The following is a 13,945-nucleotide window of genomic DNA, read 5'->3' on the forward strand; positions in this document are numbered from 1 at the left end:
TATGTTGGAGCTCACCCTTGTTGTTTTCTATGAGTTTTGACAAACACATAATGCCATGTATCCCCCATTACAGTAACACACATAACAGTTTTCACTGCCCTACACACCCTCGGTGCGCCACCTAGTCATCCCTTCCTTCCCCTCAACCCTTGGTGACTTCTGTCTCCATGGTTTTGCCTTTTCCAGAATGTCACAGAGTTGAACTCATACAGTACATAGTTTATTCAGATTGGCTTCTTTCGCTCAGCAGTATGCATTTCAGATTCCTCCATATCATTTCATGGCTTGATAGCTAATTCCTTTTTAGTACTGAGTAATATTCCACTGTCCAGACAGTTTATTCATTCACCTACTGACGGACATCTTGGTTGCTTCCAAGTTTTAGAAATTCTGAATAAAGCTGCCATGAACATTTATGTACAGATTTTGTGTGAAATGTTTTCAACTCATTTGGGTAAATACCAGGGAGTGCAGCTGCTGTATGGTATGGTATGTACATTTAGTTCTGCACGGGAATTGCCAAACTGTCTTCCAAAGAGGCTATAAACCATTTTGCATTCCCACCAGCAGTGATTGAGAGTGTCTGTTGCTCCACATCCTCCTTCAATTCTCTCTTCTTACCTCTTCCTCTCCCTTGATCATATTTTTGTTTCTGTACTTCATTGTGAAAATTCTGTTCTGTTGTGCTCCTGTTCGTTAACACTATTTAGCTCTATTTAACTTGCTGTTAACGCATTTATTAAAGTTTTATTTTGATTACTCAATTTTACATTTTTAGAAATTCTGTACAGTTCTACTTTAAATGTAGTTGGTTATTTTCAAGTATATCTTGCTTCATTATTCATATTTTCAACCCACTTGTATTTCTTTAAACACATAAAACGTACTATAGGCCAGGCACAGTGGCTCACGCCTGTAATCCTAGCACTTTGAAAGGCCAAGGGTGGGCAAATCACTTGAGTCCAGGAGTTTGAGACCAGCCTGGCCAACATGGTGAAACCCTGTCTCTACTAAAAATATAAAAATTAGCCAATGTGGTAGTGCACACCTATAATCCCAGCTACTCTGGAGGCTGAGGGAGGAGAATTGCTTGAACTTGGTAGGTGGAGGCTGCGATGAGCCGAGATCATGCCACTGCACTGCAGCCTGGGGAACAGGCGTGAGCCTCCGTGCCTGGCCAGCTGGTTTCAAACTCCTGACCTCAAGTGACCCACCCGTTTCAGCCTCCCAAAGTGCTAGGATTACAGGCTTGAGCCACCATACCTGGCCAGAATCAACTTTTAAACATGTTTTGGGCCGGGTGGATGACTTGAGGTCAGGAGTTCAAGACCAGCCTGACCAACATGGTAAAACCCTGTCTCTATTAAGAATATAAAATTAGGCCGGGCGTGGTGGCTCACGTCTGTAATCCCAGCACTTTGGGAGGCCAAGATAGAAGGATCATGAGGTTAAGAGATTGAGACCATCCTGGCCAACATAGTGAAACCCCACCTCTACTACAAAAAAAAAAAAAAAAAAAAAAAAAAAAAAAAAAAAAGAACAGCTCTTTGTCAAGCGAATAACGTATCAAAATTTTACTGTTGACTATATGCCAATGATTAAATTATTGCTTTTCAGCTCAAAATTTGCCCTTCAGTACCCGCTCTGTGATAACGGAATCCTAGGCCCTTTAAGCATTTCTCTTTTGCAGTGAGTATGATGCTACTAACCTTTGTCACAAGGTGTTGGAGGAACAATGCAGGTGGAAGGGAGCTTCTCTTTCTGGTTTGGTGAGCTTTTTTTCTTGCTCCTGCAGCATGGGCCATCAGTGATTAATGTATGTTGGGATGTTTTGGGCCTTCTCTGCCCTAGTGGTGCGGCCAGGTGCGGCCAAGGTCCCTCAGTGACCTTGCAGCCTTAGCTTGGCGACCACTTTGCTGCAGGCTTCCCAACACGGATAGGGCACTCCAGGCCTTATGCCCTCAATGGTAACCTGACTTCCTGACGGTCATTTCCTGTTGCTCTCCTGAAGCAGAAACCACAAGCTCCAGGCCTTGCATCAGAGCAGTGCCGCACCTCCCTCTGCAGCAGCCTTGTCTGTGCTCCAGAAGGTGGTTGTTATTTCCTGCTTGCCCAGCTCTGGCCTCTGCAACCCAGCCATCTAATGGGCTGCAACCTTACCTTCTCCAACCAAGTTTCAACTCCAGGGAGGTGGTGCCCCTTCCAAGTTTGCCCTTCCTAGGGTACTCTCCCTTAGCCCAAGTGTACCCTTCAGGATTGTCTTTACATTTAAGGTTACTCCCTGTCATAGTTTAATGCTTTATAATAAACTTCCCCTGTTTAAAATACTGTGTGATTTCTGTCTCCTGATTGGACCTGAACCAATACATAAACTAAGGTAAAAATCCTAAGAGCTAAATTAGGTTGCTACTAAATACGTTAGACCAGTGGTCTTTACATTAGTGTACCTAAAGACTTTCCACAGAGTACATGAGAACCCAGCTGTAGGGGAATCAACCACTCAATCTTTAATTTCTATTTTTTCTTTCATTATTATTATTAATTTTTTTTTCTTTTTTTAGATGGAGTCTTGCTCTGTTGCCCAGGTTGGAGTGCAGTGGTGTAATCTCAGCTCACTGCAACCTCTGCCTTTTGGGTTCAAGCGATTCTTTGGCCTCAGCCTCCCAAGTAGCTGGGATTACAGGTGTATGCCACCATGCCTGGCTAATTTTGTATTTTTAGTAGATATGGGGTTTCACCATGTTGGCCAGGCTGGTCTTGAACTACTGACCTCATGATCTATCCACCTCGGCCTCCCAAAGTGCTGGGATTACAGACATGAGCCAACACGCCTGGCCTTATTATTAATTTTTGTAGAAATGTGGTCTTACTATGTTGCCCAGGCTGCTCTTAGCCTCCTGGGCTCAAGTGATCCTTCCACCTTGGCCACCCAAAGTGTTGGGATTACAGGCGTGAACTACCATGCCTGGCTCAATCTCTGATTTATTCTAAAAGTGATACACCTGAGAAGTGTCCTGAATTGCTCTTGCAGGTCTCTCTGTTCCCACAAATTCTCTCAGAACAGCTCCTATCCATCCTGAATTCTACTTTGATACATCAATCAAATCACTCATTTTGCTAAGCCCTTTCCAGTGATTAATGAATCACCATAAACTTGTCTTGGGCTTTTCTTTTCCTTTACTACACATTATTCAGTTAAGAGAGAACAGTGCCTTTAGAGATTGGGTATTTGGGGCCGAGCACAGTGGCTCATGCCTGTAATCCCAGAACTTTGGGAGGCCAAGGCAGGCAGATCATATGAGGTCAGGAGTTCCAGACCAACTTGGCCAACACAGTGAAACCTTGTCTCTACTAAAAATACAAAAATTAGCTGGGTGTGGTGGCATGTGCCTGTAATACCAGCTACTCAGGCAGCTGAGGCAGAAGAATCGCTTGTACCTGGGAGGCAGAGGTTGCAGTGAGCCGAGATCATGCCATTGCACTTTAGACTGGGCAACAAGGGCGAAACTCTGTCTCAAGAAAAAAAAAAAAAAAAAAAAAAAAAAAAAAAAAAAATTAGCCAGGTGTGGTGGCAGGTGCCTGTAATCCCAGCAACTCGGGAGGCTGAGGCATGAGAATCGCTGGAACCTGGGAAGTGGAGGTTGCAGTGAGCCAAAATTGCACCACTACACTCCAGCCTGGGCAACACAGTGATACTCTGTCTCAAAAAAAAAAAAAAAAAAAAAAAAAGAAGAAGAAATTGAGTATTTGGGCCAGTGTTAACACACTTGATTTTGGGTATCTCATGGAAAGGAGTTGTCAGAGTGACTTTGCTTTGTTCACCTCGATTATCATCAAATAATGTCTACTTAAGAAAAAGACCTTATTTAGGAAAGAGAGCTTCAAACACTGAAAATAGCTTGTTCATGTATTTAATTATATACAAATTTTTTTCTAGCTATTCTCACTTCTTATCAACAATATGTCATCACTTAGAAAAGTTCCACTCAACATATTCATGGGATGGGCACAATGGCTGACACCAGTAATCTGAGCACTTTGGGAGGTGGAGGTGGCCAGATCACTTGAGCCTGGGAGTTCAAGACCAGCCTGGGGAACATGGCAAAATCCCATCTCTACTAGAAATACAAAAATTAGCTGGGCATGGTAGCACACGCCTGTAGTCCCAGCTACTCACGAGGCTGAGGTAGGAGGATTACCTGAGCCCAGGAAGTTGAAGCTGCAGTGAGCCATGATCATGCCTCTACACTCCAGCCTGGGCGACAGAGCGAGACCTTGTCACAAAACAAACAAACTGTATCTATCTATATATATAAATGTTTTACTGGGACTATCAAATACTTGAAGTGCACAAAACCCACAGAAAAAATTTAAGTAATTTCCTTGGGTTAACGCATGAACTTTTATCAATTCATACTATAAATATTTAATTCAAGTAGTCAGTCCCTTCTGATCTGATCCTATAAGATGTTGTAATTTTTTTTTTTTTTTGAGACAGAGTGTCTCAATCATGGCTCACTGCAACCTCCACCTCCTGGGTTCAAGCGATTCTCCTGCCTCAGCCTCATGAGTAGCTGGGATTACAGGTGCCTGCTACCACGCCCAGCTAATTTTTGTATTTTTAGTAGAGACAGGGTTTCACCATGTTGGCCAGGCTGGTCTCGAACTCCTGACCTCAGGTGATATACCCGCCTTGGCCTCTCTAAGTGCTGCCCAAAGTGCTGGGATTACAGGCATGAGCTATTCGTGCCCAGCCAGATGTTATAACTTCTATTCCCATTAACAATATCAAGGCCGGGCGCGGTGGCTCAAGCCTGTAATCCCAGCACTTTGGGAGGCCGAGACGGGCAGATCACGAGGTCAGGAGATCGAGACCATCCTGGCTAACACGGTGAAACCCCGTCTCTACTAAAAAATACAAAAAAAAACTAGCCGGGCAAGGTGGCGGGCGCCTGTAGTCCCAGCTACTCGGGAGGCTGACGCAGGAGAATGGCGTAAACCCAGGAGGCAGAACTTGCAGTGAGCTGAGATCCGGCCACTGCACTCCAGCCCGGGCCACAGAGCGAGACTCCGTCTCAAAAAAAAAAAAAAAAAAAAAAAAAAAAAATCAAAATATATGTGATAAACTGCCCTGCCAATTGGTTTGTCCAATATACTTTTCTCTTATATTAAATATAAAAGCAGGCTGGGCTTGGTGGCTCACTCCAGCCTGGGCAACAAGAGCAAAACTGTATCTCAAAAAAAAAAAAAAAAAAAAAAAAAAAAAAAAAGAGCAATCATTGAGACTTATATAAATTAATAGATTTAGTTCTGATTTTTACAATAATTGTGAATCATTCTTAAAAGTCTAATACTAGAGTTTAATTCATGTATGCATACACATTTACTAAAGCAATTATCATGCTTTCTACCATACTCCTCACTTCAAAATTTACAATGCTTTATTATAAATTCAGTAATGAGAAATGCTTTTTTGAGACCCCAGTCCAGGCTGGAGTGCAGTGCTGTGACCTCAGCTCACTGCAACCTCCGCCTCCCGGGTTCAAGTGACTCTCCTGCCTCAGCCTCCTGAGTGGCTGGGAATACAGGCGCGTGCCACTACCGCCTGGCTAATTTTTGTATTTTTAGTCGAGATGGGGTTTCACCATGTTGGCCAGGCTGGTCTCAAACTTCCGACCTCAAATGATCCACCCACCCCAGCCTCCCAAAGTGTTGGGATTACAGGCATGAGCCACCGCTCCTGGCATCATGTTGTTTTAGTAATGCACAGGTTGGCACTATTGGGTTATTAAGAGCATCCATAACCTGAAAATCCAAAATCTGAAATGCTCCAACATCTGAAACTTTCTGAGCGCCAACACGATGCTCAAAGGTCACGTTCAAAGGGAATGCTCACTAGAGCATTTGGGATTTTCAGATGAGGGATGCTGGTAAGTATAATGCAAATATTCCAAAATCTGAAAAAATGTGAAGTCTGAAACATTTTTGGTCCCAATAATTTGAATAAGAGACAGTCAACCTGCATTATTAAAATGGATAAATTATGACTTTAAGACTTTTAGAAAAATACCTTACCATTTGTACTCCATAATTTATTTCTCAGTGTTTTATATCATTTTCTTTTTTTTTTTTTTTTTTGAGACGGAGTCTCGCTCTGTCACCCGGGCTGGAGTGCAGTGGCCGGATCTCAGCTCACTGCAAGCTCCGCCTCCCGGGTTTACGCCATTCTCCTGCCTCAGCCTCCCGAGTAGCTGGGACTACAGGCGCCCGCCACCTCGCCCGGCTAGTTTTTTGTATTTTTTAGTAGAGACGGGGTTTCACCGGGTTAGCCAGGATGGTCTCGATCTCCTGACCTCGTGATCCACCCATCTCGGCCTCCCAAAGTGCTGGGATTACAGGCTTGAGCCACCGCGCCCGGCCTTTTTTTTTCTTTTTTTGAGACGGAGTCTCGCTCTGTTGCCCAGGCTGGAGTGCAGTGGCCAGATCTCAGCTCACTGCAAGCTCTGCCTCCCGGGTTCACATCATTCTCCTGCCTCAGCCTCCCAAGTAGCTGGGACTACAGGCGCCCGCCACCTCACCTGGCTAGTTTTTTGTATTTTTTTTTAGTAGAGATGGGGTTTCACCGTGTTAGCCAGGATGGTCTCGATCTCCTGACCTCGTGATCCGCCTGTCTCAGCCTCCCAAAGTGCTGGGATTACAGGCTTGAGCCACCGCACCGGGCCTATATCATTTTCTTAAAAGGATAAATTAACTTTTTTTTTTTTTTTTTTTTTTTTTTTTTTTTTTTTGAGACGGAGTCTCGCTCTGTCGCCCAGGCTGGAGTGCAGTGGCGTGATCTCAGCTCACTGCAAGCTCCGCCTCCCGGGTTCACGCCATTCTCCTGCCTCAGCCTCCCGAGTAGCTGGGACTACAGGCGCCCACCACCTCGCCCGGCTAGTTTTTTGTATTTTTAGTAGAGACGGGGTTTCACCACATTAGCCAGGATGGTCTCGATCTCCTGACCTCGTGATCCGCCCGTCTCGGCCTCCCAAAGTGCTGGGATTACAGGCTTGAGCCACCGCGCCCGGCCGTTTTTTGTATTTTTAGTAGAGACGGGGTTTCACCGTGTTAGCCAGGATGGTCTCGATCTCCTGACCTCGTGATCCGCCCACCTCGGCCTCCCAAAGTGCTGGGATTACAGGCGTGAGCCACTGCGCCCGGCCAAAAATTAACTTATTTACTTGAATTGGAAAACAGAAAAGTCAGGAAGAATGATTTGCTTGATGGGCTTAAATAATAAATTGCTTCCACCAATTAAATTATATGCCCCGGCTCTTCCATAAACTTAGTGTACTAAAATCTGCAGCTTCAAGGGTTTTTTTCTTTTTTTACAAAAGTACATTTGATTAAAAGCATTTTATCAAAAGACATCCTATGTTTAGGCAAAGATTTATTAAAAATTTTATTTTTCTCAACCCTCTTTCAGTATATTGGAAAGAATAAAGTACCTCTAAGTGAAAGAGGATCTGGCATTTGACATTTACTGGACCTTTCTTGGTCTGTTCAGACACTGAGACAGTAACTGCCACTAATAACTGGGTAACAGAACCTTTATGACTGAGTGCTTTTCAATCTTTTGTTTTCATTAAATATAATGCTAGATCACTGTGATTTTCTGGCATATAACTTGAAAGAAGTGGAAATAATTGATTGACTTTACTGTATTAAAACTCCTTCCTCTCCCAACTACTTATTTATGTAAACAAGGTTCTTCAGACATACAAATGCAAGAGAGAATACAACTGATAATGAATTCTTTTTCATTTGAGTAATAAATACTACTCGATCTCGGATCTCGGGATATCTGAAATATTTTTAAAATTTCTCTTGAAAAGACATACAATAGGTCAACAAAAGAACCATTAAGACAAAAATACAACATATTAAGATAAAGATTATGGTGCAGAAGTGGAACATCAATCATGATCCTAACAAATGATTATTTATTTTATTCGTGTTGTGTGAAGCACTATAATGGATGAAGTAGTACACATTCTTTTCTCAATTACACTGTATAGAAATCTTCTTTTTGGTTTTTTTTGAGACGGAGTTTCACTCTTGTTGCCTAGGCTGGAGTGCAACGGCACGATCTTGGCTCACGGCAACCTCCACCTCCCGAGTTCAAGCAATTCTCCTGCCTCAGCCTCCTGAGTAGCTGAGATTACTGGTGCATGCCACCACACCCAGCTTATTTTGCATTTTTAGTAGAGATGGGTTTCTCCATGTTAGTCAGGCTGGTCTCAAACTCCTGACCTTGTGATCCACCCGCCTCGGCCTCCCAAAGCGCTGGGATTACAGGCATGAGCCATCACGCCCGGCCTTGTATAGAAATCTTAAGTGTTGGGAATTCTTTTTTTTTTTTTTTTTTTTTTTTGAGACAGAGTCTCGCTTAGTCGCCCAGGTTGGAGTGCAATGGCGCGATCTCCGCTCACTGCAAGCTCCGCCTCCCAGGTTCACGCCATTCTCCTGCCTCAGCCTCCCGAGTAGCTGGGACTACAGGCGCCCGCCGCCTCGCCCGGCTACTTTTTTGCATTTTTAGTAGAGACGGGGTTTCACCGTGTTAGCCAGGATGGTCTCGATCTCCTGACCTCGTGATCCGCCCGCCTCGGCCTCCCAAAGTGCTGGGATTACAGGCGTGAGCCACCGCGCCCGGCCAAGTGTTGGGAATTCTTATTCATATTTTACAGGGAAGTTCCTGAGAGACCTCTGTTAGGCTTCCATTTGCTGATAAGAAATGAAGGAGCAAAATCGATGAGAAGAAAATATAAGTCTGGAGATCTTTTTTAAGAAAAACTAAACTCAGGACTTTTGGGTCCTTTTCCAGTTTAGTGCAGAGTATTTAGGAGCCTGAGCTCTGGGGTTGGGTAAATCCTGTGACAGACAGAAACCACATGTGCCAGGATCAATGCTACAACCTAACACAGGTTCCTCACTGCAACACTGGAGGATTAAGATTATGTACGCAATATATTAAAATGTCCTTGCATATAAATATGTAGTGACAGTACTAATTAATTCTTTAGGGTAAATTCCTAGAAATGTATTAAATGGCTCTCAGAGTGTAGGACCATTTAAAGGGTAATTATATTATGACAAACAATTTTCCAAAAAAGTGAACCTACCTTGTAATAGAGAAGGAGCTCACCTTTTGGGTCGAGGAAGGCCCATGGGGGTAAGATTAGGATCTGGTCTAGGAATGGTTTTCCGGATGCGAATCTGTGAGACTTTCTTTGGCCTCTTCTCTGGCTCAGCCTATTTTTAAGGATTAAGAAGAAAGATGGTCACGTTGTAAGACATTTTATTTATTTATGTATTTTTTGAGACAAGGTCTCACTCTGTGGCCCAGTGGTGCAATCATAGCTCACTGCAGCCTTGAACTCCTGAACTCAAATGATCATCCTGCCTTGGCCTCCCAAAGCACTGGGTTTACCAGTATAAGCCACCATAACTGGCAATGTTTACTTTTATTTTTATTTTTTTATTTTTTAATTTTTATTTTATTTTTTTTTTGAGACGGAGTCTCGCTCTGTAGCCCAGGCTGGAGTGCAGTGGCCGGATCTCAGCTCACTGCAAGCTCCGCCTCCCGAGTAGCTGGGACTACAGGCGCCCGCCACCTCGCCCGGCTAGTTTTTTGTATTTCTTAGTAGAGACGGGGTTTCACCGTGTTATCCAGGATGGTCTCGATCTCCTGACCTCGTGATCCACCCGTCTCGGCCTCCCAAAGTGCTAGGATTACAGGCTTGAGCCACCGCGCCTGGCCAATGTTTACTTTTAGATGGGGTCTTGCTATATTGCTCAGGCTGCTCAGGAACTCCTGGGCTCAAGTGATCCTTTTGCCTCAGCCTCTGTGGTAGCTAGGACTATAGGCGCACGCCATCACCCCTGGCATATTGTAAGACATTTTAAAATATAAAGTCCCTTGGCTTGGCACTTAAAGACACTGCTACCTCACTTTAGAGATGATTCTAGTAAGTAGTTTATGACAAAGCTCCCACTCCTATTCCTGCTGGTTTTTAATTTTACTATTTATTTATTTATTTATTTTTTTGAGACGGAGTCTTGCTCTGTGGCCGAGACTGGAGTGCAGTGGCCGGATCTCGGCTCACTGCAAGCTCCGCCTCCCGGGTTCACGCCATTCTCCTGCCTCAGCCTCCCGAGTAGCTGGGACTACAGGCGCCCGCCACCTCGCCCGGCTATTTTTTGTATTTTTTACTAGAGACGGGGTTTCACCAGGTTAGCCAAGATGGTCTCGATCTCCTGACCTCGTGATCCGCCCGTCTCGGCCTCCCAAAGTGGTGGGATTACAGGCTTGAGCCACCGCGCCCGGCCTACTATTTATTTTTTAAGACAAGAGTTTTGCTCTTGTTGCCAGGCTGAAGTGCAATGGCATGGTCTTGGTTCACTGCAACCTCTGACTCCTGGGTTCAAGTGATTCTCCTGCCTCAGCCTCCTGAGTAGCTGGAATTACAGGAATGCGCCACTGCGCCCAGCTAATTTTTTATTTTTCGTAGAGACAGGGCTTCTCCATGTTGGTCAGGCTGGTCTCAAACTCCCAACCTCAGGTGATCTGCCCACCTCGGCCTCCCAAAGTGCTAGGATTACAGATGTGAGCCACCACATCTGGCCTTATTTTTTGAGACAGAGTCTCACTCTGTCGCCCAGGCTGGAGTGCAGTGGCACAATCCAGGCTCACTACAACCTCCATCTCCTGGGTTCAAGTGATTCTACTGCCTCAGCCTCCAGAGTAGCTGGGATTACAGGCATGTGCCACCACATTTGGCTAATTTTTGTAATTTTAGTAGAGATGGGGTTTTACCATGCTGGCCAGGTTGGTCTCGAACTCCTGACCCCAGGTGATCCACCCACCTCAGCCTCCCAAAGTGTTGGGATCACAGGCACGAGCCACCGTGCCCGGCCTTTTTTTTTTTTTTTTTTTTGAGATGGAGTCTCGGTCTGTCACCCAGGCTGGAGTGCAGTGGCCGGATCTCAGCTCACTGCAAGTTCCACCTCCCGGGTTTATGCCATTCTCCTGCGTCAGCCTCCTGAGTAGCTGGGGACTACAGGCGCCCGCCACCTCGCCCAGCTAGTTTTTTTTTTTGTATTTTTTAGTAGAGACGGGGTTTCACCGGGTAGCCAGGATGGTCTCGATCTCCTGACCTCGTGATCCGCCCGTCTCGGCCTCCCAAAGTGCTGGGATTACAGGCTTGAGCCACCGCACCCAGCCTTTTTTTTTTTTTTTTAAGATGGGATTTCACTCTGTCACTTAGGCTGGAGTGCAGTGATGCAATCGGGGCTCATTGCTGCAACCTCCACCTCCTGGGCTCAAGCAATTCTCCCTCCTCAGCCTCCCAAGTAACTGGGACTACAAGTGTGCACCACCACGGTCAGCTAATTTTTGTATTTTTTGTAGAGACACGGTTTCGCCAGGTTGCCCAGGCTTCTATTGAACTCCTGGACTCAAGCGATCCACCCACCTCAGCCTCCCAAAGTGCTGAGATTACAGGCGTGAGCCACTGTGCCCGGTCCCTGCTGTGTTTTAAGCAACTACTCCCCTCATATCATCAAAACAAGAATCATACATTCAGTTCAGATATTGAACTGTCAACATGAAAGTTTGCAACTATCGAAGACAACAGACATTGCAAAATTGAACATCATCACCATCCACTCATCTCTTTGAATGCATAAAGCAGCTCTTTGGTCCAATTCTCTAAACAGTTACATGCTGTTGGCAAGAAAAAAGTATCTGGAAAACAGTGCAGATTAAAAGTCCACTGTGTCCTTTATTGGCGAAGAGAAAAACTCCTGGCTTAGTACTCTCCAGGACTCGGCTGACACTAAAGGTGGTATGTAAAGATACTCAGAGGCCAGTCTGTAGTTACCATGTGATGTGAGTTGACAATGGCCACCATCACCTGACCCCACCAGCACTTTACACTTACCTCTTTCTGTTCTGGAGGGCTGCTCTGTGGGCAGGGGCATGCTGCTTTCACACCATCCAGCTCATCCAATCCAGGAACCTGGAACTCAGAGGCTGAAAGCAGGAGCTTGCTGACAGCTGATTCTGCTACCAAGCAAGACTTTGGTACCAAGGCAGGGAATGGAGGCTCCAGCCTAGCACCATGAAGAGAAAGAGAAGATAGATATGAGAAGGGTTCCCTTTCTACTTCCAGCACATTCAACTTCTTCTTTTTTTTTTTTTTTTGAGGCGGAGCTTTGCTCTTGTTGCCCAGGTTGGAATGCAATGGTGCAATCTTGGCTCAATGCAGCCAGTCTCTGCCTCCCAGGTTCAAGCGATTCTCCTGCCTCAGCACCCGCAAGTAGCTGAGATTACAGGCATGTGCCATCACTCCTAGCTAATTCTGTACTTTTAGTAGAGACAGAGTTTCTCCATGTTGGTCAGGATGGTCTCGATCTCCTGACCTTAGGTGATCCGCCTGCCCAGGTCTCCCAAAGTGCTGGGATTACAGGCATGAGCCACCACACCCAGCCTCAACTTCTTAACATCTAGGCCTCAATACTTTTTCTTTCTTTCCAGGAATGATATATTCAGTCAACCTGCTTTCTAGTCACTTCCAGACATAGCCTGTACCACGTATGTAAAAAAAATTACAAGAATGTGTCATCCATTTTATTGCTATGGAGTTTTATAAGGAAAACTGTAAAAAGGAACAGAATTTTTGGGTGAGGAAGGTATCTGGTAAACCACACAAATGAACAGCGCTCAGATGAGATCAACCCTGTCCAGGGACTGAAGTTGGCTATAAAACATGAAGTAGCTTGAGAGGTGACTTCTGGTACAATAAGCTGGTTAGTGATTTTCAATTTTTTTTTTTTTTAACAAATGGTATTGATTACAAATTCCTAGTTGCTGCTTGTAATAGAACATATTTCAATCTCAGAGATGTTTATCTGAGAGACACAGATCAGGTTTACAAGGACAAGAGATCAAAGTCATGCCACAGATGATCCATGCCACCTATGCATGCACTCTCTTACACACACACATGTGCACACGCACTGAGCCTCATGTGCTCACCTTGTTTGACTGCCGCTGGTGTTATATGTAGCTTCCATGCCTGGAAGAGGCACATATGGTAACATGGTGTGGCTAAAGTAAAGCAAAAGTACAAAAGCAACAGGTAAGGGCAGTGGGATAACAGGAAAGGTTTTGACGTTATTGTGGGTATTAGCACATGATAGCCCCAAGAAGACAAGAAATGTCAGTTACCCAGAAAGAGGAAAGCTTCCCAACCAGGAGAGTTACATTTATGTGCGCATCACTGGAATGGAGGCAGATTGACAGGAAGATTATTTTCTAACTTAAATGGAAAGAAAGCGGAGACAGAAATAAAGAACAGTGGCTGGGCAAGGTGGCTGAGGTGGGCAGATCGCTTCAGCCTAGGAGTTCAAGACCAGCTTGAGCAACACGGCGAGACCTTGTCTCCACAAAAAATACAAAAATTACCCAGGGGTGGTGGAGTGCACCTGTGGTACCAGCTACTCAGGAGGCTGGGGTGAGAAGACTACTTGAGCCCAGAAGGTCAAGACCGAAGTAATCCAAGACTGCACCACTGCACTTCAGCCTGAGTGACAGGGCAAGACCCCATCTCTAAATAAAAATAAATAAATAAAAATTTAAAGAATATATTATACCACTCAGTTGTGTACTGACTCTATTAAAATAAAATCTGCCAGTTTCTATAACCTTACAAAATATTAGAGAGAAACCAATTATTTTCTTTTTCTTTTTATTTTTTTGAGACTGAGTCTCGCTCTGTTGCCCAGGCTGGAGTGCAATGGTGCAATTCTGGCTCACTGCAAGCTCTTCCTCCCGGGTTCAAGAGATTCTTCTGCCTCAGCCTCCCAAGTAGCTGGGACTATAGGAGTGTGCCAACATGCCCAG

General features: G+C 44.9%; 1 protein-coding gene across 7 annotated transcripts in view; it reads right to left on the reverse strand.

Annotated features, from left to right (window-relative positions):
* LOC105487198 (proline rich 14 like) overlaps positions 1-13,945 on the reverse strand; it is a 72,313-nt gene that overhangs the window by 14,167 nt on the left and 44,201 nt on the right. For 5 of the 7 annotated variants that reach the window (XM_011750538.3, XM_071080447.1, XM_011750536.3 and 2 more), the window contains 3 exons: positions 13,079-13,150; positions 11,982-12,153; positions 9,185-9,291 (listed from right to left, as the gene is read on the reverse strand). In XM_011750538.3, the coding sequence (XP_011748840.2) occupies positions 9,185-9,291; positions 11,982-12,153; positions 13,079-13,150 (351 nt within the window). Of the gene's footprint in view, positions 1-9,184; positions 9,292-11,981; positions 12,154-13,078; positions 13,652-13,945 lie in introns of those variants that run through there. The other 2 variants (XM_011750540.3, XR_011614072.1) reach the window with 2 other exon arrangements.

This window comes from Macaca nemestrina, chromosome 15, assembly GCF_043159975.1.
Source record: "Macaca nemestrina isolate mMacNem1 chromosome 15, mMacNem.hap1, whole genome shotgun sequence".
In the NCBI taxonomy this organism is placed as follows: domain Eukaryota; kingdom Metazoa; phylum Chordata; class Mammalia; order Primates; family Cercopithecidae; genus Macaca; species Macaca nemestrina.